At 46.0% G+C, this 23,917-nt stretch overlaps 1 protein-coding gene across 3 annotated transcripts in view; it reads right to left on the reverse strand.

Moving 5' to 3' along the window:
• Positions 1 to 23,917, reverse strand: part of FANCD2 (FA complementation group D2) — a 208,938-nt gene that overhangs the window by 13,555 nt on the left and 171,466 nt on the right. For all 3 annotated transcript variants that reach the window (XM_059716123.1, XM_059716124.1, XM_059716125.1), the window contains 3 exons: positions 18,238 to 18,276; positions 16,860 to 16,934; positions 12,155 to 12,229 (listed from right to left, as the gene is read on the reverse strand). In XM_059716123.1, coding sequence (XP_059572106.1) covers positions 12,155 to 12,229; positions 16,860 to 16,934; positions 18,238 to 18,276 — 189 coding nt within the window. The remainder of the gene's footprint in view (positions 1 to 12,154; positions 12,230 to 16,859; positions 16,935 to 18,237; positions 18,277 to 23,917) is intronic.

Here is a 23,917-nt window from a genome sequence, read left to right on the forward strand (position 1 = left end):
ACAGAACCCTACCAGCCTGTGCCATGCTCTGGGCCCCACCAGTGCTGGCCTGGGACATTGGTCCCAAGATGGTGACTAGGGGGCAGGGCACCTGTTAAGGGACGGGGCTACCCATGTGGCCCTCGACAGCTTGCCAAAACTGGGTAAGCGGCCCTCTGACCAAAATAATTGCCCGTCCCTGCACTAACCTATCCTTGTGGTAGGTTCCTATCCACACTGAAAGCCTCTTGTGGGCTAAGATCAAGTAAGTATAGCTGGGCGGATGCCCAGCTACTGCCTTGTTTGAAGCCTGGAGCCTGGGAATAGCAGAGCTACGGAGAAACTGGCAGAGAAGTTCCAGGTGACCAGGATGGAAGCAGCCACACCAGAAAAGGAGAGAAGCAGAGATCTGACAGACGAAGCAGAAAAATTGGGAGACAGTAGAGAACAAGAAAAAGAAGAAAGAGTGGAATGGTAGAGCATCTGAAGAACTGAGACAGAAAACTGAAAAGCAACAAGCACAAGGGGAGAAAGGTACAACGCAGAGGATTGAAGGAGAAAGAGCTAAAGGACCAAAGCAACCCTGTAAAGAAGATAGAAGACAACAAGAACCGGTAAGAGATGCGAAAGATTTGGATGCGGAAAGAGGGGAAGATGGGGAGGAAACAGAGAGAGAGAGAATGGTGGGAACCCATGGCTCAGAGTGAAGGCAGTCTTAACTGATAAAGAGGGACAAAAGAATACGTATGTGGCCAGATATGCCTTTATGGAAAAATATTATTTGAAACACTGAATGTAAGGCCAGAGCAGTTGACCAGTGTGCTGGCAAGTAAAAACTGAAGAGTGTGGCAGTTCACATCCTGGAAAAGAGAGGGCTATGAGGAATTCTGGGACTTGTACAGAGAAAAACAAGATGAGGGGGATTAAGTTCCTAGCCAGGGAGCAATCACAGGAGAGAGTCATAAAATGTATTCAGAGGTGATGCACAAGGCAGACATAAGAAGATGGATGGAACAGAGACTACAAAGAGTGGAGACAGTGGAGAGATTCTTAAAGTACAGCATTTGGACAGGGGCCTGGAAGGTGAGGGCAACCCTCAAGAGTGATGAATTTAACAGAGGAGGAGGAGTGAGGCACCTGCTATCAGTCATCCAGCTAGGGTCCCACAAAGGATATGTAACGTATTATGGACAACCCGGAATATTCAGCCAGTGTGGGGAAGAGGGGCACATAGCAGCATATTGCACATTAACTTGCTGCCAACGGTGTGATGGGAAAGACCACAGGACCAGCGATTGCCAAGAGAAAACAAAATGTACAGTGTGTAACAAGGAAGGGCACCTATATAGAAGGCGCCTAACTGCCTATGCCAGTGAAGGTAAGAGGGGCGGAATAAGCAAATGAGAAGGAGAAAGACCTTAAAGAGGATGAAGACAAGAATGAAAATGGTGGAAAACTGAAAGGAAAAGGGAAGAAGCTATTAAAACCAAAGAGGTGGAAAGAGATAGAGCAAACAGAGGAAGATGAGATGACTGAGAGAAAGGAGATAAGAAGGCAGGAGAGGCAGAGAGAGAGAGAGAGAAAATGCAGGGAGACAAAAGACAAGAATGAGAGAGAGAAGACAGCAGAGAAAGAATATCCAGCTTTGAATAGAAAGATGAAAACCAGACTGAAGTTGATAGAATTACTGGAAGGAAGAGGACACACTACAATAACAGAGCCGCAGTATGAATGACCTCTAAGAAAGATCACAATGGAGATTACAATAACATCCTTAAATGTACGAAGTGTTCAGACAATGAAAAGATGGGAAAAGATAGAACCCATTTTACATGTATTAGAAGTTTGTGGGAGGAGTCATAGTCCTTATCTTAAAAAGGAGAGAAAGAAACATCCAAAACATTTGGATGGTTTCGTTTAGTTTTGGAGATGTTTTGGAGCCTTCTGTTTCATTTTGGATTCGGTGTTTTGGGCACCGAAATGGGCCAAAACACCTCCAAAATGAAATGGCAGCTGAAACTTTGCACAGCCCAAGCAGCTAGCCACACATGAACTGCGAATGTATATTGAAGGTGATGAAGAGAAGCTGGGAGCAACACATGCAACAAACAAGTGGAGATTAAAAGACTAGGGAATGCTGTTCCAGGAAAATTCTCGGCGGGGGGAGGGGGAATAACAGAATGGGTTGGGAGGACACTGATGAAAGCATGACAGGTAATGCTATTTGAAGAGACGTGGGTGGTAAGGGAACCTGTTGGGTGGTTATATGAGAGCTGGTATAGAAATGTTAATATGATGTGAAATAAAGGGCAATGTTGTTCAGTTAAAATGTATAAATCTGGGAAGGAGGGATGCATCTCGCTGAGGCTGTATGTAAATAAGAGGCAAAATGATGCCAGAGGATAAGAAGCATGCAGAGAGATGAAATAGTAGATGTCAAAGGATGTAAATTAGGAGATTCTGTGTTAGTTTGGGAAAATGTTTTATGCAAAGTGATGTAAACTGATTTGTTTTTAATGTGGAGGAGAAGATTTTGATTAATAATAAAAAAGTAGGTTCCCATCAGCATTGAAAGCCTGATCAATGCCTAAAGGCCAGAAAGAGGGATTAACAGAGCAGTGTAAGAAGTGGAGGAGGGAAACATCAAGCTCAAAACAATGGTAGTGGTGGCAATTAAGCATGAGGTGGAAAAAGAGTTAAAGAGCAGAAATGAAGATCTGGAGATAGATGGAGAGTGAATGGAAGGGGACGGCAGAAGCTATGGCCAAGGCAGAAATGATGAGTGTGATGATGCCAGAAGGAAGATAGGAGCAGAGGAGAGCAGGAGACAGAGCAGGAGCATGAGCAGCAGCAACAGAAGGTATGTTGGGTGAGAAGCAGAGAACAGTAGAATCATGATGGCAGGCCAATCCATTGGGAGTGGCATGGAAAGAAAATGTGGAAGAGGCACCAAGAGAAGCTAGAGAAGAGTGGAGGCTGCGGATAAAGGCAACTTTTACCAGTGACAGGAGACAGATGGGATCAACAATGAACAGACATGATTTCTTGGGAAATGTACTGTTTGAGATATTGGAGATGCAGGTGGAACATCTCACCAGCCTGATTGCTTTCTCAAACTGAAAGACTTGGTAATTGACTTACTGGGATGGAGAAGGGTATGGAAACTTTTGGAAGAAATATGCAGAGAAATGTGGAAGGGAGGAATTAAGAGCGATAAAGTTCACAGCAGGGAAAAAGTCAGAAGAAAGAGAGATTATAGTTTGAATGTACACAGATTTGCTAGAGGTAGAAGACCTAGAAAGATTGATGGGAACAATGTGGTCTGTATTCTACCATTCTGGATACTGATCATCATGTCTAGAAAAGGAGATGTTGGTGCTGGAGTATTTAAGAGATAGTCAGATGGAGGGATGATAATTGTTGAATGTCTGATGGAACTCAATCAGAGATTGCAGACACTATGACGAGTATCCAGAATAGTAAAATACAGACCATGTTATACAAGAAACCCACAGACCAATATACATATCTGTACAGAACCAGCAATCATTCTAAACACACCAAAAAAGCTGTGATATACAGCCAAGCCCTCAGATACTACTGAATTTGCACTGAGGAGAACACCCGGGATCACCACCTCACCTCAAAACTCAAAAAAGCATTCACCCAACAAGGACATTCCTCCAGAGAGATAGATCGCACGTTTGAAAAAGCCACCCAGATACCATGTGAAGAATTGCTGCAGTACAGAAGAAAAACCCCACGAATCTCACACCGCTGGTTATGACATATCACCCCTCCCTCGAACCCATATGGAAAATGCTCAAACAATTGCAATCCATATGAGAAAGAGGCCCTATTCTTAAAGAGATCTTCTTAGAACCACCCATCCTGGCCTTCAAACAAGCATCAAACCTCACTACCCTCATCACCAGAAGCAAACTTCCTCAGGTCCAGAACCCACCAAATGGATCCAGACCGTGCCATGACAAGAAATGAAAAACCTGCCAACACATCTCCACCACCTCCACAATTACTACACCCCACAACAGAGCCATCAGCATCCCTGCATCTTACAGCTGCACCTCCAGAAATGTAATATATCTCTCATCCAATGTGGCAAACGTTCTGATGGAAAATACGTAGGAGAGACCAAACAACAACTGTGCACCAGAATGAACGCACACTGGAAATCTCTTAAAGACAAGAATACCCAACTACCTGTGGGGGCACATTTCTCACAAGAAAACCACTCTCTCTCCAATCTCTGTTCTAATCCTCAAAGGGAATTTACAAAACACTTCTCGGAGATGAGCCTATGAACTTCACTTCATCAACCTCCTGGCTACAACAAATCATGGACTAAATATAGACATTGGATTAATGACACATTATAACCTGCCTGACATCTGACTCCCCAGGTCCCTCTTCACTATTTAGATGCTACATTCATCCCCCCCCCACCGGTCTCTCACCCACTGACTCCTCAATTTACATCTTCGCTGACTGCCTGCCTTGCATGCATACCAGTCCAGCCTTTGGCTTCTTTACTATTCATTCCATCCAGGAAGAGCACACACCAACTACAGAGATTTCCTCAGCCTGATGAATGGGTTTTTAAACCCAAAAGCTTGCTAAAAAATTTTTTCCCAACTATTTAAGTTGGTCTAATAAAAGATATCAGATTCAGCCAAAGAACCTTAAATAAATATTAAAAGCTTAAATATATATGATTTAAAAAGCTTTAATAGCTTAGCTTTAATTTAGCTGTAATTATATAAAGACACACACACATATATATACACATACATATATGTTATATATATATATATATATATGCGCACACACATATGCAAGTGCATGCACACACACATATATGAAGCATTTTTTCCAGGCAGTGCAACCAGGTAGCTATATGATAGCGCAGTGTGCTCAAAGGCCATTGGAAGATATTCTGAATCAAGGAAGCATTTATTCCAGAACCCTCTTCATTTAGAGGATCTATATTTTCATCGCAGACCTTGCAATGATTTAAGGCAGAGAACAGACCCTTTCAGTACATGTCACAGGCACCAGGCCTCTGAGAAAAAAGACGGCACTAGTCTTGGGGCCAGGAGCTGAGCAGGGAGCCGGGCACACCTGGGTCCCCGCACGCATGTGTGCCCCCTCACCTGATCGGAAGCAACAGCAGGGTCAGCATCAGCTAATCCCCCTAAGGTAGGTGGGGGCAGAGGGAACCGGCGCAGCAGAGCCAGAGCCGGTGGGGTAGCCTCCCAGGTCCCTCTTTGCTGAGCCGGCAGGGAGCCGCACTCCCGAGCCGCATGCACGAACAGAGTGTGCAAAGAGGCTTGCTCTGTAAGAGCGCACAGGAGGGCAAACAGGAAGGGCCAGGCAGGAGACTCTAACAAGGGTAGGATGAAGGCACCACACAGAAATATAAATAAATAGCAATATATAATGGTGTCAATGCAGAGTGCTGCTAGGGCCCCTGCCCAGTGGGCGCCACCTACCAGGGGTTCGTCTGTGGCCTCCACCCAGACAGAGCCCATGGGGGGGCTGGTGTCCCCCTCCCCCTTGGCCTGCAGGGGATGCCCAGAGGGGCCGGGAATGGGGAATGGGGGCCCCCACACCTGTCCTGCAGGTGCCCGTCTTAGGGCTCTGGAGGTGCAAGTGAGAGAGCTCCAGAAGGAGGTTAGCAGGCTGAGGGGAATCAGGGAGGCAGAGGATGAAATTGATGGGTATTTTCTCTCCCTGCAGGGCCATGCATCCAAAAAAGAAGCAACCCGGGAGGTGCCCTCCACAGCAGAGTGGCAGATGGTCCCCTCCAGAACCAGGGTTACTAACAGCAGAGCAGTGCCAGTTCCTCCACTGCGGCTGGAGAACAGGTATGAGGCCCTGGTGACACTGCAGGAGAAGGAAAGAGAGGAGAAAACCTCCAGAGAGGAGGTAACTCCACACTCTGAACAGGCTGAAGGAGCTAAGCAGACCCAGAGGAAGAAATGTCGAGTGATTGTTATAGGCAACTCCATCCTGAGAGGTACAGAGGGTCCCCATCTGTTGCCAGGACCCCTTGACACGCGAGGTCTACTGCCTGCCCAGAGCAAAGATTCAGGATGTGACGGGGATGATCCAGGCCATTACCCGGCCCACCGATTACTACCCCACGGTCCTAATCCATGTGGGCGCTAATGATGCGGCCAGGAGAAGCCCTGATCACCTGATGATGGACTTCCACACTCTGGGGGGCATGCTGAAGGAGATGGGGGCACAGGTGGTATTCTCTTCTGTCCTACCATTGAGCAGACATGGAAGATGACACGAGACCTGCATCAGAGAGGTCAACTTGCGGCTTTGGGAATGGCGTCTCGAGGCGGGCTTCGGCTTCCAAGACAACGACCCACACATCAGGACGAAAGACATCCTCGGGTGGGATGGGCTTCACCTTTCCCCCAAAGGTAAGTACGTGTTCTCTTCTAGGTTAGCTGATCTCCTCCAGCGGGCTTTAAATTAGGCTACTGGGGGAAGGGGAAGACGAGGGCGGAGGAAGCCTTGGACCACTAAACCAAGCGTCACCCACAAGAACAGCCCAGTCTAGACCAACGACGAGCAGAACAAATACCCAGGTAAGCAACAGAGGCCCGGGTTCTACTGAGATTAGGGGGCCAATGCATGCATCTTCAGGAGGCCTCAAATGCCTCTATACTAATGCTCATAGTATGGGGAACAAGCAGGAGGAACTCACCCTCCTGCTAGCTAACACCAACCCAGACATAGTGGGGCTCACCGAAACGTGGTGGGATCCAACGCATGACTGAGCGGTGAATATCAAGGGCTATAGGCTGTACAGGAGGGATAGGACAGGGAGGAGAGGTGGGGGTGTGGCACTCTACGGCAAGGAGAAATACACATCCTCAACAAGTGGCACTGGGTCAGAGGAGGGGCACATTGAAGTGCTCTGGGTTAGAATACAAGGAAGTCGAGGGGAAAGGGACTTAACGGTGAGGGTCCCACAAAGCACCCAACCAAGGGGAAGAGCTAGACCAGGAATTCTTAAGTCAGCTCACGGAGGTAGTTAGGTCAAAGGACGTGGTCATCATGGGTGATCTGAACTTTCCAAACATCTGCTGGGAAGAGCAGTCAGCCAGGTCTGACCACTCACGTAGGTTCCTAACCGAGATACAGGACCTCCATCTAACCCAGGAGGTGCACAGCCCCACCAGGGGAGACGCCTTGTTGGATATGGTCCTGGCCATGGGCAATGACCTGGTGAGGGGTCTGCAGGTGCTTGACTACCTGGGTGACAGTGATCATTGCCTGCTGGAATTCACCATCCAGTGCAAGGTAGCAAAGGCCTGCAGCAAGGCAGCAGCCCTGGATTTCAGGAGGGTGGATTTCAATGAGGTAAGGAAGGCCAAGGTGGAGATGGAACTTGGACTAGCTACCCAGATCAAGGACAACAAGAACTCCTTTTTTAAATACATAGTGGGTAAAACGAAGGTACCGGGTAACATGGGGCCTCTGCAGGACATGCTAGGAAATCTGGTCATCGCACCAGACAGCAAAGCTAACCTATTTAACAATTTCTTTGCCTCCATTTTTCTGAGCAGGGACTGGGTCACCTCCCTCCCACCGGGACCCCTGTAGGTCTCAGGGGAGGTGCACCCAGGCCTAGGGTCAGTGAGGACCTAGTCAGGGAACTTCTGGAGGGACTGGATGTATTTAAATCAGCAGGTTCTGACCATCTTCACCCCAGAGTGCTGAGGGAATTAGCAAAGGTCATTGAGGGACCCCTGGCACGGCTTTATGAGCACTCATGGTGCTCCGGCGTGGTGCCAGAGGACTGGAAAAGGGCCAATGTGGTTCCCATTTTCAAAAAAGGGAGGAAGGAGGACCCAGGAAACTACAGGCCAGTCAGTCTTACCTTAGTCCTGGGTAAGCTTTTTGAGAGTTATCCTGGCGCATGTCCGCAACGGGCCAGCAGGGAAGATTATGCTTAGGGGCAACCAACATGGGTTCATTAGAGGCAGGTCCTGTCAAACCAACCTGGTGGCCTTCTATGACCAGGTCACAAAATCCTTAGACGCAGGTGTAGCAGTGGACGTAGTCTTTCTGGAATTTAGGAAGGCCTTCGATACGGTCTCTCACCCCATTCTCATTAAAAAACTAGGAGACTGTGGTGTCAACAGTAGGTACACAGTCAAATGGGTCACTAGTTGGCTGGAGGGCCGCACCCAGAGACTGGTGGTGGACGGGTCATTTTCGACCTGGAGGGATGTGGGCAGTGGGGTACTGCAGGGCTCGGTCCTCGGGCCCGCACTGTTCAACATCTTCATCAGTGACTTGGACGAGCATGTAAAAAGCACCCTGTTCAAATTCGCAGATGATACTAAGATGTGGGGAGAAGTGGGCACGCTAGAAGGGAGGAATAGGCTGCAATTGGACCTAGACAGGTTACAGGGGTGGGCGGATGAGAACAAGATGGGTTTCATCACTGACAAGTGCAAGGTGCTGCACCTGGGGAGGAAGAACCAGCAGCATACCTACAGGCTGGGGAACTCCCTTCTCATCAGTGCAGAGGCAGAAAAGGATCTTGGAGTCATTATTGATGCCAAAATGAACATGGGCCAAAAGTGTGGGGAAGCTGTCAGGAAGGCCAACCGTACCTTGTCATGAATCCCCAGATGCATCTCAAGCAGGTCCAAGGAGGTGATCCTCCCCCTCTATGCGACACTGGTCAGGCCGCAGTTGGAGTACTGTGTCCAGTTCTGGGCGCCACACTTCAGAAGGGATGTGGACAACATGGAGAGGGTCCAGAGGAGGGCCACCTGCATGATCAGGGGGCAGCAGGGCAGGCCCTATGAGGAGAGGCTAAGGGATCCGAACCTGTTCAGCCTCCACAAGAGAAGGCTGAGGGGGGAGCTAGTGGCCATTTACAAACTGGTCAGGGGGGACCAGCAGGCATTGGGGGAGTCCCTGTTCCCCCAAGCACTACCAGGAATGACAAGAAATAACGGTCACAAGCTGGCAGTGGGTAGATTTAAGCTAGCTATCAGGAGGCGCTACTTCACTGTCAGGGCGGCTAGGATCTGGAACCAACTTCCAAGAGAAGTGGTGCTGGCTCCTACCCTGGGGGTCTTTAAGAGGAGGCTGGATGAACACCTCACAGGGGTCGTTTGACCCCAGTACTCTTTCCTGCCATGGCAGGGGGTCAGACTTGATGATCTGCTCAGATCCCTTCCAACTCTACCAACTATGAAACTAGTCTGTCTGATTGCTAGCTCAGAGTCTTTTGTTGATTAAGTACTCTGTAGCACCTCTGTCTTAAGCCTGTGTCAGGTATCCAGTTTGTAGCCATATTCATCTAGAGGCAAAAGGAATTGTGGCAGAGGTGATATCTTTTATTAGACCAACTAGATTTTTGCAAATAAATAAATAAATAAATAAATAAATCTTTAATTGCAAGCTTTTGGGCACAAGCACCTTTCTTCAAGCATAGGAGAAAAGATTGTAAAAGGAAATGAAAGTTCATATTTCATAGGAGAGTTAAAGCTGTGGTAACATCTACGCCTGAAGAAGGGCGTTTGTGCCCAAAAGCTTACAATTAAAGATTTTGTTTTTGCAAAAATCTAGTTGGTCTAATAAAATATATCACTTCTACCACGAGTTCTGATTTCTTTTTTCTTTAGCTTGGCCTTTAAGCATACCAACCCCCAAACTCCCACCCCACCCCAACCCCCAAGGGTGATTGCTTGGAGGATGAAAGGAAACAATCTTAGAACAATGCATTGCCCGTCTCAGTGACAGTGCCCTTCATACAAAGGATGATCAGGGCCAGCTTATTGCACTGTCACCCACATAGGTGCACAAGGCCATTGCAAGGATCCTCCCTTAGAGACAGTATCCCCAGCCCTTCCACAGGTCTGGAGTGAGTTTATAAACCTAAATTGATCCTGAGTTTCACTGCATGGAACCCACATTCTCCATTCCCTCACACGGCTGTAAGTCAGCAACAATTCTATGGTCACCACTGAGATGCATAAACCAGTGATTAGAGGGCTACACTGCTGTGGGGACCCCTTGCCAACAATAGGGGTGAATTTGGCAGCTTTTAAGTACTAGGAGACAGCATGAGAGGCAGAAGCAGTGGGACATTCTCCCATATAACAGCCTGAAAGTGGAGAGTCAAGTCCAGATGAATGGGTACCTAAGCGGGGCCTTCAAAATCCACAAAAGGGTGAAACAAAGGGGCCCCTTGTTGCTGCTACTATTTGTGTGCATCATGGAACTGTTAGCACAAAAAATAAGAAAAGACAAGGTCATAAGCAGTGCAAAGATACCAGGAGAGGGTGAGGTAAAATGCATACTGTACATGGATGATATAAGTATAGTAATTAGAGATACACTTTTGATGGAAAGGGTGCTAAGGAATACATTAGAATATGGAGAAGCAATGGGGGCTACATTAGAGAGATCAAAAGCACCATAAAGGGAGTGTGGAATTGAAGGGACTTGGAGAAGCTGGGCTTTCAAATAAGATAGAAAGAGAGAAATCAGCTGGGGATCCTGCTGAATGCCGAACATAGAGGTAATACAGCATGGCAAGGATACAGCCAATACTTTGGTTATGGTTCAGAAGGACATGGTCCTTTTGCTAGAAAAAGGTGGTGGCAGTTAAAGCTGTGCACTGCTGATTATTCTGTTTACAGGAATTGTATTCCCACATGGTGGCAGATAGCAAAATTACAGAGGGAAATAAATATGTGTGTTCTTCTGGAACATCAAAAGAGAAAAGTTGGCTAGAATTGAATTGTACAAAAAGCCACACAAACACACAGGTTCCCATCAGCATGTTTGCCCAATATAGGCCATGTGTTTTATAGTCATGCTCAGTGCTGGCTGCATTTAATCAACCTCATAGTTGGTTTCCGTTGCTGAGGACACACCGCTTTTGGCAGCATTTTAATGATAGGCAATGTATTTAGTGAGATTTCCTTGTATTCAGTATATGAGGGGCTTTTTCCCCCATGCTAACAGGAGGGGGAAAACCTTGTTCTGTATTTGAGTAAATATGGTAACTGAATTAATTCTGTGGAGGGTGCAGTTGCTGCTGGAGCCCATCACTTTAGCAAGAGGCTGGTTCTACCTGTTTTCCAGATAACAGGAACAAGAAACACTTTTGAGTGGGCCTGTTGACCCCCCACTCAGTGTAGCTCACAACTAGTCTGCCTATGAAAGTAAATGCAGAATAAGATAGGGTGCATATTTAGAACAGAAATTGCTATTCCTGACTAACTTCATGAGTGTACACTCTTCTTGTAGAATAAGACTGCCTTTTCCTATGATTATCTAATCTACTTTGAAAATAGATTAAGATAAACTCAGGAAAAGAGAGCATCCACACAGGGAACTAATTCAGAATAGCATTAAGCAATTCCTACATGTTTTTAAAAACCTAGAGAAGATCCCAGGCAAAACATTCCACTTGGCTGGAGTGAAGCTAGTTTAGTTACTGAAAGGGAAGAAAAGGTCTATGAAAGGGAAGAAAAGGTCTTCAGAGAATGGTTGATGTTATTACTAGTTTCCTCAAAAGTCTCAAACAACAAATGGTCCTGAAACTGTTAGGGCTGTCCACTCAGCTATGAATCCACCTCCTCTGTTAACAAAGGTCTCGTGAAGGTGTTATGTTTCTAGTGTGGAAGAAACTGTCTTGCAAGAATGAACACCTGTAAGTTCTCTTCCCAGTTTGGCCCAGAAGCAGGGTGGAGCAGTTGGTCAATGCTCCCTCTGCTTCCCCAGACTGAGGACTGCCTGGTTGGGGGAAGAGGTGGGAGGCATTGCTCTGCTCTTCTATTCCTTTCCCCATCTGGTCCAGGCATGGAGCAGCAAGGCAAAGCCCTCCAGGCCTGTTCCCCAGGAATGCCTGTAGCTCTCTTCTAGAGAGACCTTTTTTCCCCAGAAATATTTCTAGCAGTGGAAATTTCTCAGAAATTTCCATTGCTAGAAATGAACACCTATTCAAAGGCCAGACATTAGAAGCACCATGCCTTCAAGGAGAATCTGCTTGGACTTTAAAGACCTCTAGGCCCAGGGGCATGAGGTGTGGGACAAGAGAAAGGAGGAGAGAATGGGATCTTTCTGGGAGAAGAGCAAGCATCACAAACTAGAATCTGCTTACCTTGGAATGACCACATATATGATGAAGTTGCCTGGTGCTCAGCTGCAAGGATTTCAGCAAACTCTGCACATCCTCCTGTAACCACAAGTTTTATAAGTCACTGACACTGGAGTATCAAATCCATCAGAATCTGTTGCTTATAAAAAGGATAACTTGAAAACCTGAACAATATCAATGATGTAACAGTCCTTCTAGTGCCTCAGGGATGTAAAACTGTGTACACTCTGCCTGTTCCACAGGAAATACCAGGTAAATGAGATGAGGCAAGCATGTGGGAACTGAGCTATGTATATGAGCAAGCAACTAACAAGTCTCATATAATCACAGCCTCTCTCAGCTCCTAGGTTCTGCACAACAGCTGAATCAAGCCAGAGATTTTGAACTGAATATATTCTCTTTACCCTTTACCACAAAATCTTGCACATTAGGCCTTATTTGAGGCGAAAACTCCCTGAAACTCTCCAAAGTCCTCCATGTGTGTCACAAGTTGGGGTCCCCAGGGTTGGCCGTGATGCCTCTGGCAGCTCTGTGACCACGCCAGCTCTGCCCTGAGGGTACCCTCTTGTCTTTTCTGCCACGTCTTGATGGTAAAATAATGAATCAGGAGGCTGCCCATGGGCCTTCGCGTGGCCCCAGTCCGCTGAACCCCACAAGAACTCACTGGTCCTTGGGCCCTTTGCCAGACCTCACTCCAGTACTGTGCTGTACAGGGCACCTTGAGCCTTACACTCCATGCCTCGCGGGCATTACACAGATATTGTTACCCTGTTGGGGCCTTGACCTACTCAGCCTCTGCCCCCGTAGTCTAGCTAAGCCTCCTAGCCTAGCCGCACTGTGTCAGACCTGGCTTTGAGGCACTAGCTCTGATAAATCTCTTCCTGTCACTGGGCTCTCTGGTCCCTATGTAGCTGCGCCCCTCTGGCACTGGGCCCTCTGGCCCTAGTCTGCTGGGCTCTAATGATGCCTCCATATCCACCCTTACAGCCTCATCCCAGACCACTGGTTCAGACAACACAAACATAAGCCCCTGGGCCATAACATAACAACAATGGAAGCCTCACTCTACCCCTTTAAAATGGCAAACTTCTCCGCTAGTACAGCGTGCCTCCTAGCCTTGGATATCTTATGTGCTCCTGGAGCCTTGTAAGTGTTTCAGGCAACAGATCAAGCAACCAAATATCTCTGGGTAACTCCTTCACGCACGAGCTCCTTCCCTTGGTAGTTGCCAGAGAATTAACCCATCAGCCCCATCCTTGGGTTTGTGTGTGTCCAGGGCCCTGCCTCCTTCAGGTCAGCTGACTGCCTGCAGGTGCCAGCTAATTACCTCATTAGCCTGTTGCTCAGGCAACCCACAGCTGTCAGGCTCTGCCTGGCCTGCAGAGCTCCCTGGCTAAGTTGCTTCTTTCCTTAAATGAGCAGGCACAGCTTAGAGCCCTGCGACACACAGCAATTATAATTTTACACTCACCTTGCCTCATTGATTGAAATGCTGAAATAACTGAGCATTTGACCCCAAACTGCAGTGCAAAGCAGTGCTGAAATGTGGTCCCCTCACCTCTTTAACTCACAGGAATATACTACAGAGATGAGGCCAACATCTTTCCAAGCATGGGTGGGTGGAAGAAGCTACCTAAAGCCTGCCTAGGGGCTTGAGTAAGGTCTGTCTGATAAGCCTGATTCATTAGCATGAATCATAAACATGCCTGCTTTATCCAAAGACTGCTTTAGAAACAACCAACTGGACCCTGTATCCATTAAAGCAGCTGCAACCATCAGTGTTTTGGTGCCCAGATGTGTCCCAGCCAGGACACTTCCAAAACCTTAAGTCCTAGGAAACTATACAGCTCTTAGGATACTCTTGCCAGCAGGGTGGATTTGATTTAAATCATGATTTAAATCACTGGTCAGGAAGCCTCGATTTAATCATTGTTTTCTACAAAAAGTGCATTCTTGTTTTGTTTGATATAACCTTTTTTTAAGGCTACGGAAATAGGCTTCAGGATAGTCAGGATATGTCATCTACATTTCTCCTTAGCCCAATGTTGAGAACTTTGGCTACAACAATTCCATCTATTTTGTCATGATGTTCTTCACTAATTGTCATCAGATTGGGCCAGTTCCCAATATATCACTTAAAATAATCCACTGTTGAGTTTCATCACACATCTTGTGGGAAAGTTAGTTTGGTTCCTCCTGCTTTTTTCAGAGCAGCTGCTGCAAAGTGGTTGTTACAGAAGTATTTTCAATTTCAACAAAATTCTACTCAAAATGTTTCTCTTGTTTCTACTGTCCCTCCCTTCTTGCCTTTATCTCCAGACTGCTCCTCCTTCCTAGATCTACTTCATCCCCAACAATCCTCTATTCATTTAACTTCTTGAAACATTGCGCTTTTAGAGACAAGCAAGGGCTTGACTCTGTGTACACAAACTTGCAGAGAGACACTAAGGCTGATGGGTAGATAATCAGGTCTGTTATCTCTCATTTCCAAAGATGTTATCTCAGGAAACACAAATCCACACTCTGAGAACTGAAACTAAGCATCACAGAGATGCTTAATGGGATCTTCTAGAGACTGAGCACTGAGTCCCATTGGGTAGAGTGGTTTTCTTTAATCTTTACTAATCTGTAGAGGAGCCCCATAAGATTGGGCCCCTAATATAGTTCATGTCCTGTTGTGACCCCTTTATAAAACTTTTCGAAAAAGGTTACAGGAATATTTTGTCTTAAACAATATATAATTACAAGTTATAATCCCTATTCCATGATGATATCTTTGAGCCTTAACACATTTTAAATTAAAACTATCTTTATACAGGTTAATTTAATTTTTTTAAAGTATCTTAACAAAAAAATAAAAAAAATGATTAAATAAAAAAATTATTTAAATAGAAAAGATTTTTTCATTTTTTTTTCCTTCTAACTCATTGATTTTTATCAATTGCCAGTGACCCTTTTAGTGATGATGCAGCTGAGAGCATACACACATACCATCTTCAGCCAAACTCTCCAGGTATTCTAAGGTTTCTTCCTGAATCAGCAAGGCCAACCAACTTCCCCTGTACAAGGTACTATCCTGTCTTGCCTGCAATGCTCCTAAATCCTATCGTCATAGTCCAGATCTAGAGGCAAGCAGAGAGCAGCAGCAAGAAGAGAGAGATGTCCTTAATGCTCAGTGGCTATGATCTTACTTGCAATAGCAAATCAGCAGAGATAAAGTAATTGCTGTGGTACAGGAACAGCTAACAAGGTTGTGTTGCAGCTCCCAGGCTTATTACAGAGGCACTGGTTTGGTTCCATTGCTTAAGTTGAATTGGAAGCCAAATGCTGCAAAGCTCAGCTGCCTCTGTGCTCTCTATTTAAACATGTCCCAGCAGGCAGCACTCTGGACTGCAGATTCTGTTTGTAAAAATGCCTGGAGATTACACCCCTATAAGTATGTCTATGCTCTGCTGCCTTTTACAGACAAATTAGCTCTGCTAATAGTGCCTCAGGCAGTTCAAGTCCCACCAAACCCCCCCCAAAACTTCAGCTTTTGATCACAGAAGTCATATCATATTAACAACATAAACAGAACAAACCAAAATCCTCCATCCTCTTCAGACACTAGAAGAAGAACCACTTTCCATTCTGGCTTTTCCCCCAGCCCAGCAGCTTGGCTTCTTTTCCTTGCAAGCCTGATCCTTCCTTTTCTCCTCTGGGTTTTAAGCTCCCAGTGGGTCATTCCTTCATTAGCAGAATGCCCCATAGCTGAACACCCTTAAGAAGGCTGGCTGCCCCTTCACACACAAGTGACAGACACAGCATGAGATGTGTGACCTCTTAAGTTTTAACTATTATTACAGTGTGCTGTTCCTGAGAACTAAACCAGACATAGAAAAACACCTGGTGCAGAACACAGCAACATCTCTGATGACCACCTTACTGTCCTCTGATACTCTATGTATTGTCTAGCTAAATGTATCAATCAATGTAAATGCACATCTCCTATTCCAGCATTAGATCCAGCTGGAGAACGGTTTCTGACGGAGTTCAACATTTTTAATTAGGTTCACAATTCGGGGGTGCAGACAGAAATGCAGCTCCCAGCTGTAACTCAGAAGGATTTTTGCAAAGCATTCTGAGTTATAGCATTACCCCAGACCAAACAGAAGTTCAGTGTTGGTTCTAAGGGAAAGGGGGATCTAGCTGCAGCTGGGAGCCTGCAGCCAGGTTCCCACAGCAATGACCAGGTTCTTTGCCAGTGCTCACTGTTTTCAGAATGGGAGGGGGAGGAAAGGCAGCAGAGGGAACTAATTTTGGGGGCTCCCCAGCTGGTGCTGAAGGGTGGGGCGGGTGAATTGGAGCCCCCCTCACCTGAGGGGGGCTGCAATACACCTGCCCCACCCTCTACAGGGTGCTGAAACGCCCCCAGACTGAACTCCCTCTGCTGTCTTTTCCCTTTCCAATTCTGAAAACATGGACAGGCTGGGAGCTCAGCAGACACAAGTTACAAATGATGCTACATTTTGTAACATCTTTATCTGAAACCTCATGCAATGAGAGGTCAAATTTTCACCCAACTGGCCATTTTTGAAGCTGTTTACAGCTGTGCACTTGTGTTTGGTCACAGCTATAAACTGCATGTTCTAGCCAGATCAGGAGAAAATGATCACTTCTGTCTGCACCTAGGGAGTCTGATTAAATTCCAGTTGTGCCAAGTGCTTACCTTGTGCTTTTTAAAGCTGTGGTCCAGGAGAGGCATGGCAAGTTTCAGGAATGCTTCCACAAAGAGGCGGCCATACTACAAGCACAGAAAGTTGATAAGTACAATGCATGATTATTTTTAACAGACAAACAAACTTGAATTCCTCTTTGAATAAGCTGTAGTGAGTCCCGCACTAGCTGGGAAGTTAGTTAACTAGTAACAGTGAAGTCAATCTCTTCTAAAGTTCTATTACAGACCCCTCCTGAGTTTTGTGGCAGATTTAGATACCCATGTTCTTCAAGGCGTAACACTGTAATCCAATGGCAAACAAGACAGGTAGCTTTGTAGGGCAGGACTTCATCCTTTGCTAGTGGATAAACCATCCAGTAAACACTGAGGCAGACATATCCTGAGCACAAAATGGAATGGATAGGGCATGGATAGACATGAAAAAGAAAAACAAAACAGCACTTACTGGAAGAGGAAGTGTGTTAGTTTGACCTGGCTCCCCAGTGTCTGTATAGACGGGTCACTTCAGTGGGGCTTTTTGGTGCTTTTATCTAAAGCTGATTCAATCAGCTATTAGATAAAACCACCAAAAAGCTCCACTGAAGCGCCCCATCTATACAGACATTGGGCATGCTGGGACAAATTAATGTGATGCCTCTTTAAAGCATATGATGTGCTTGGTGCAGGGGTGAAAGTAAACTGTTTTTTGGGGCTTTTTTCACATCTGTAAGCCACCATGTAGAATAATGAAGCAGCCAGTTTGTAACTCCCAGCTGAAATAGGAATACATGAAAGGATATGTATTGCCTCCCTCTAGGTTAATCATAAAAGCTGCCTATGGCTGCCATTCTTGGTCTGAGACTTCTCCTCCACAGCTAACTGGGTATGGGGAAGGGAAGGGAAATAGAGGAGGATGGATGGGAAAAAAAGCAGAACCACAGAGGGGGAAGAAGTGAGAGAAAACACTGGCAGTACAGCACCAATACCATCACACTGTCACTGTTGTTAGCGAGCTTTGGACAGGAATGATGGCAAACATTCTCAGAGCAAGGACATTTGGGCTAGGGATATAAATATTGTTTAAAAATTTGTTTAACCACTTTTGGTTAAATGATTAACCGATAACACAGCAGCTCAGAGAGCTGCTGCTAGGAGCCGCTCCCAGGCTCCCTGGGTCCTTTGACTGGAAGAAGGGGGCAGGGGAAGAAGAGGCAAGCCCAGTCAGACAACACAACCCACTAAAGCCCTGGGTTGGGAGGCAGGGAGCACCTGTAAAGCTAATCGGTTAATTGATGTCTGAGTCATTAGGCTGCTCCCTGTCTACCGAAAGAACAATCCAAAAAAGTCTGTGGTACAAGCTGCTTTTCTCTAGTCTTCAGTTATTGCTTACCTTCAGACAGTTGCTGAGCACAGGTCTGCTGTCAAATACCTGCTTGGAGAAAATGAGAAATCATAAGCTCAGGCTGTGGATAGGGGAAACAAACTTAACCAATTACATAAAAAACAGCATTTGCTGGGCCATGCCACTCTGCTGGGTGTAGGACTCTGAAACTGGACTGAAATCATTCTTGGGTCTGAAGAGGGCAGGGGCTCTTATGTGATTGTATGGACCTGTTTGTATGTTTGTGGGTTTGGGACATGATGGGATGTTTAAGGTATTGTGTGTTTGGAGCTTTTGTGTAGGTGGGATGTGACTAGAAGAGAGGATGGGGAGAGAGAAAGAGAGAGAGAGAGAGAGAGAGAAAACAATATTATAACCAGATGTCAAGAAACTAAGTAGTCACAGCTTGAGAAAAAGCACACTTACAACTGCAGAGACTGGCTAGGAAACAGAGTTCTTTGAGATGTGCCATTCACATGGACTCTACTCTTGGTGACCTTATACCCCAGGCACGTTAAGAGCAGATTCTTTTGGTAGCAGTCTATATCCATGGCCTAGATGTTTTTGTGTCCCTCTCCAAATGTTAGAGGGGCAGACTAGGCTTTACTAATATAGCATCCCAGAGGAGAGCTCTTGTATTGGCAGGGAAAGAGGGCAGATTGTAGGATTAACGTAGTAGACAAAAGTTCTTGCCAAATAAGTTATTGTAAGGTAATTAAGGTTTTGCCCTGGGTTTTCTGTTCCCTAGGCAAGTGTCCAAACCACTCTCTATTGGACTAAAATATGGGAGGGCTGTTTTCCATCTTCCCCCATTTTATTTTCAACAGGTATGTGCCTCAGGTGGCTGAACGTCAGGGCCAGGTTCCAAAACCCTGCCTCTGGGGCTCTGGAAATAAGCATCAGCGCAGTCCTCCACTAGGTCACAGCTCATGAAGGAAGGCAGAGTAGCAAGAAAAGGGGCCCCACTGGGGAAAGACCTCTTACTGCTGGCTCCGATTGTAAGTTCCCATCTACATAAGGCTTTCTATTTCCTGAGAAAGCTGCCTGGACAATGAGGCTCCTGCTGCGCTTGGACTGCCCTGCTGTTTCCGTTTCATGGGATGACCTCTCCCTGCTGGATCTCCTGGCAGGAAGAGGGGCTATGAAGCATGGATCCTGAGGCAGTGAGGAAGAATGGTGAGATGGTGGCCTGAGGGGACCACAGAGGAAGAGATGACTGAGGTGATGCAGACTCGACCTGCACCCCTAGCTGGTAGAGGGGTGGGAGCAGTGAGGATGGGGACAGATAGTGGAAGACAGTAGTTTGTGGTGTGGATGAGGACCTGTCCTGCTTTTTAGATGGATCATGAAAGCTTTTGAAGTTGGGCTGGAGTTTAGTCAGATGATTCTTCAGAAATTCCTGACGACAAAAATGGAGTTCCTCAATAGGCACCTAATTTAATAATATAATAGGAACCTAATAATGTAATTGTATAATTGTATTACTTATATATATTATATACTATGTATTATATACATTATATGTAACTATATAATTATATAACTATAATTAATAGCTCTGCCTAAAGGCTGACTGAGACATTAGCTTTCAAGACCATAGTTCCTACACCGCTTTCTGGGAGACATGATCTTGGAAAGGACCCTACCCTGATTTTTTTTATTTTTGGAGCAGCTGCTTGTGGAAGAATCACACTCCCACACCTGTCTGCCTCACTGCTGCAAGCAGGCAGCCTCCTCCCTTCCCCCCACTCCCAATCTCATTTACTACTGAGCCTACGTGACTGTGTGGAGAAACTCCTGAGAGAAGTGGGGAGCTTGCTCGTCCTCTGTCCTGTGTAACCCTGAACTCTCACCTGAGTGGCTCACTGAAAGTGCAAAAATCAAAACGGAGGACTGGCAAATACAGGAAGGCTTGAGAGGGGAGGTGAAAAATAAGGAAAGGCAAAGAATCAAAGATGGGGCATGAAAGGGAACCTTTCTCTGTAGAGGATCAACAATTGGAAAGTTCAGGCCAAGGGTCTAAGATGGTGACAAGACTCAGCACTCAGGGGAGGGGAAAGGAAAAAAGTAAGGGAAAACAATGATGATGAGCTCCTTTGCAAAACGATACCTATCAGGTTGGTCATTGCTTCAATCAATGTTAGAAATATTCTAAGCATGAATAAGTGAGTAGAAGTAGAGGCATTCCTGGCTCAAGCACAAGCAGATATCATATGCCTGCAGGAATGTGGTATACCAGGGGGAGAGGGTTATGTTCACTTTGAGGAGAGAGGGACCTGGGAACTTTCACAATGACCTGGCACTAATGAAAATAGAGCACCTGGGGTGGTGGTTCTGGTGCGGAGCCCATAGATTAGAATTTGAAAGGTGATGGAAGTAGTGGGCAGGGTGATTTTACAGGTGAAATGTGAAGCAGATGGGAGGCTGTTTGTGATAATAAGTATATATGCCCTGGCAGAAAGGAAAGCCCAGTATGTGGTATTGAATAAACTACCAACGAGCTTACCAGGATTCAAACCCAGTTTATTGCTGGGAGATTTCAACTGTCTAATATGCAGGCGGGAGATAAGAAAAGGGAGAGAGAGGGAAGGAATGGGTAAAACCTCCATACTGTTGAAACAAATCATGGAGGAAAACAGATTGCAAGATACGGAAAAGAGGGGCCCAGAGGAGGAATTGACATTCACTAGGGCTGACCTGACCATAAAGTTTCACTCAAGAATTGATCTTTATCTTTTTGTCTAAGTACTGGGGGCTGAAAGGCTTTGAGGTGGTGTCAAATTTCTTTTCAGACCATTTGATGTCAAAGACAAAGGCGGAGGTGGATCCTCACGTGGTGAAAGGGAACAGACTTTGGATGCTGAGTGTGGCACTCGTGAAGGAGGAGGTCACAAAGGAATACAAGGTCATGTATAGGATGGAGAACACTGAAAGAGCATTATGAGCCACATGGTAGGCAAATGTGAAGGAGCATATGAAAGTTTTCTTTGGAAAGATTGAGAGAGAGAGGATATGAGGAGGGATGGCATATGGGCAAGGAAGGATATGAGGTTTGTGGAATTTTTATGTATAATGGAACTGTTGAGAATATAAGGAGTGATGGAGGGATATGTGGAGTACCTGTACCCAGGGCAGATGGGGACTAAGCCAAGTGTGTAAAATATATAGATGATGTTAATGTCATCTGTCAAGTTCACCTATCCCTGGAAAGGGAACTGAGGCATACAGGTAAATATGGAAAGGTGGTGAGAACTAAGTTAGTGAAGAGTAGGTGCATGGTATGAGGATGTGAGGGATTTAAGCAGATTCAGGGTAAAGACCCTCAAAGAAGAGGGGCATGTGCCAGGAACTGATCTTGATCCAGAGCTGGAGAAACAATGTAGGGGAAAGTAATCAGTAAAGTGGCACAGTTACTGGGACTCTGGAGTTCACAGGAGCTGTGTTTGAATGGGAAGGTGAGGATAAACAAGGCACTGATTTTGCCATTACTGTTCTACATGGGGATTGTTTTCCCACCACAGTGGAGGATGGCATGCAAGATCAGGAAGAAGTTGTGAGTTTCCTGAAAGTACCAGTGGAAATGCTTGGTGAAAGAGGGGCCAACTGTAGAGAAAAAGAATCTCAGAGGCATGTCTTCTGGGAAGGATACAGAGAGGCTAAGGACCACAGTGGAATGCCTTCTTGAGATACTGGTAGGGATACGGATTGTGACTCAAGAGCTAGTGCTGTGGGGAAAGTTCCTACAAACTGGAAAAGTGTGTGCAAGAAGAGGACATAAACTGATCATTTGTTTTAAAGATATGATTTGGAAACATTTGATTGCATATAGATGTGTACGGTAAAACCTGTACTATGCAAGGGAACATGAAGATCAGGGGAGGGAAAAGCTAAAAACAGGTGGCGGAGGGCCATATGGGCAGTTCTGTTATGAATGTTGTGCAAAATGTGGAATGTGCTATACACAGGGCATTTTTTCTTGTGCATAATATTGGCCAGAGAGGTTTTGTGTGTAACATTGTGTTGAATTTAGGTTTTGGATGGGGAAATGAATGAATCTGGTTTTGGTCTGTTCTACTGAAGTGAGAGAGATGTGCTTTAAGGTTAAATGTAATGGGTTCTTGGATTTAGGGGAAAGTTTGTCTTAAAATAGTGATACCCCATAGTTTAGCGTCATCCTCAAATTTTGCCAGTCCGCATCTGATGCCCGAATCCAGATCATTAATGAAGATGTCGAAAAGTACCGGCCTGAGAACTGAGCCCTGAGAGACTCTACTGGTTACCTTACACTACGTTGATTTGCTCCCATCAACTAGTACTCATTGGGTCCGATCCCAGAGCCAGTTCCCCAGTCATTGGACTGTAAGAGGGTCGATGCCGTAGTTCCCCAGCTAAACCATGAGGACATCATGGGAGACCAAGTCAAAGGCTTTCTTGAAATCCAGGTGTATAACATCAACCTCGTCTCCCTTATCGAGGCAATTTGTCATCTGGTCATAGCAGGTGACGAGGTTGGTCAGGCAAGACCTTCCAGTGACAAAGCCATGTTGGCTTACATTCAGAAGGCTGACTTCCATTAGCTTGTTGCTGATGGATCCCTTGATGATTTTCTCCAGGATCTTTCCAGGAATGGATGTCAGGCTGATTGGCTTGTAGTTCCCTGGATCTTCCTTCCTTCCTTTTTTGAAGATTGGGAACACGTTTCTAGTCTTTCAGCACCTCACCCAAGCACCACGAATTCTCAAATACCTTTGCCATAGGGGGTGTTATGATGTCCGCCAGCTCCTTCAAGACTCTTGGGTGCATTCTGTCCAAGCCTGTGGACTTACGGACATTTAGCCCTTTGAGGTGTTCCCTCATCTGATCAGTGTCAATTATGGGCCCATCTCTCACTCCCTGGAAGTTTTGCATTCTGTCCGACAGTGTGACCCCCCTTGGACGGGTGGAAAATTGATGCAAAGTATTTGTTTAGGAGATTGGTCTTTTCTTGAGTGTCAGATGTCAGCTGCCCCATTTTATTTTGCAGGAGTTCAAGGTTGCCTTTGTTCTTTTTCCAACTACCCACATATCTGAAGGACTTTTTGTTGTCCTTGATTCTGACGGCCAGTCTGACTTCAGTTTCTGCCTTGGCTTTTCTGAACTGCTTTCTACAGGTGAAGGAAAGTGTTGAGTCGTCCTCCTTGGTGATGATTCCCATTTTCCATTTGGTGTAGGCTTCTCTGTTAAGTTTCAGGAGGGCCAACAGTTCCCTGTTTAGCTGAGGGGGCTTTCCTGCCTGCTAGCTGCATTTCTTGTGGGATGGGATGGACTTCCCTTGTGTTTTGAGGATTGAATTGTTAAGGAATAACCATTCCTCATGGACTCCCCTTTCTAAGGGGGTATGGCCTCTTAGTGCCCAACTGACCAATCTCCTGAGTTTGTGAAAGGCAGTCTTCCCAAAGTTGAGGTTTTCTATTTTACTGGGGGATTTGCCTGCCCTACGTTGGACGGAGAAAGCGATCAGTTCATGGTCACTGTCACCAAGCTTCCCCTCGATCCTCAGACTGCTCACCAGATCATCCCCTTTGGCCAGAACCAAATCCAGCAGTGCCTCTCCCCTAGTTGGCCCATAGACCTCCTGTGTTAGGTAGTCATCAACGGAGGTGAGAAAACTACTCGACCGCTCAGATTTGGCCATATGCTCTTCCCAGAG

This window comes from Alligator mississippiensis, chromosome 12 (genome assembly GCF_030867095.1).
Source record: "Alligator mississippiensis isolate rAllMis1 chromosome 12, rAllMis1, whole genome shotgun sequence".
NCBI lineage: Eukaryota > Metazoa > Chordata > Crocodylia > Alligatoridae > Alligator > Alligator mississippiensis.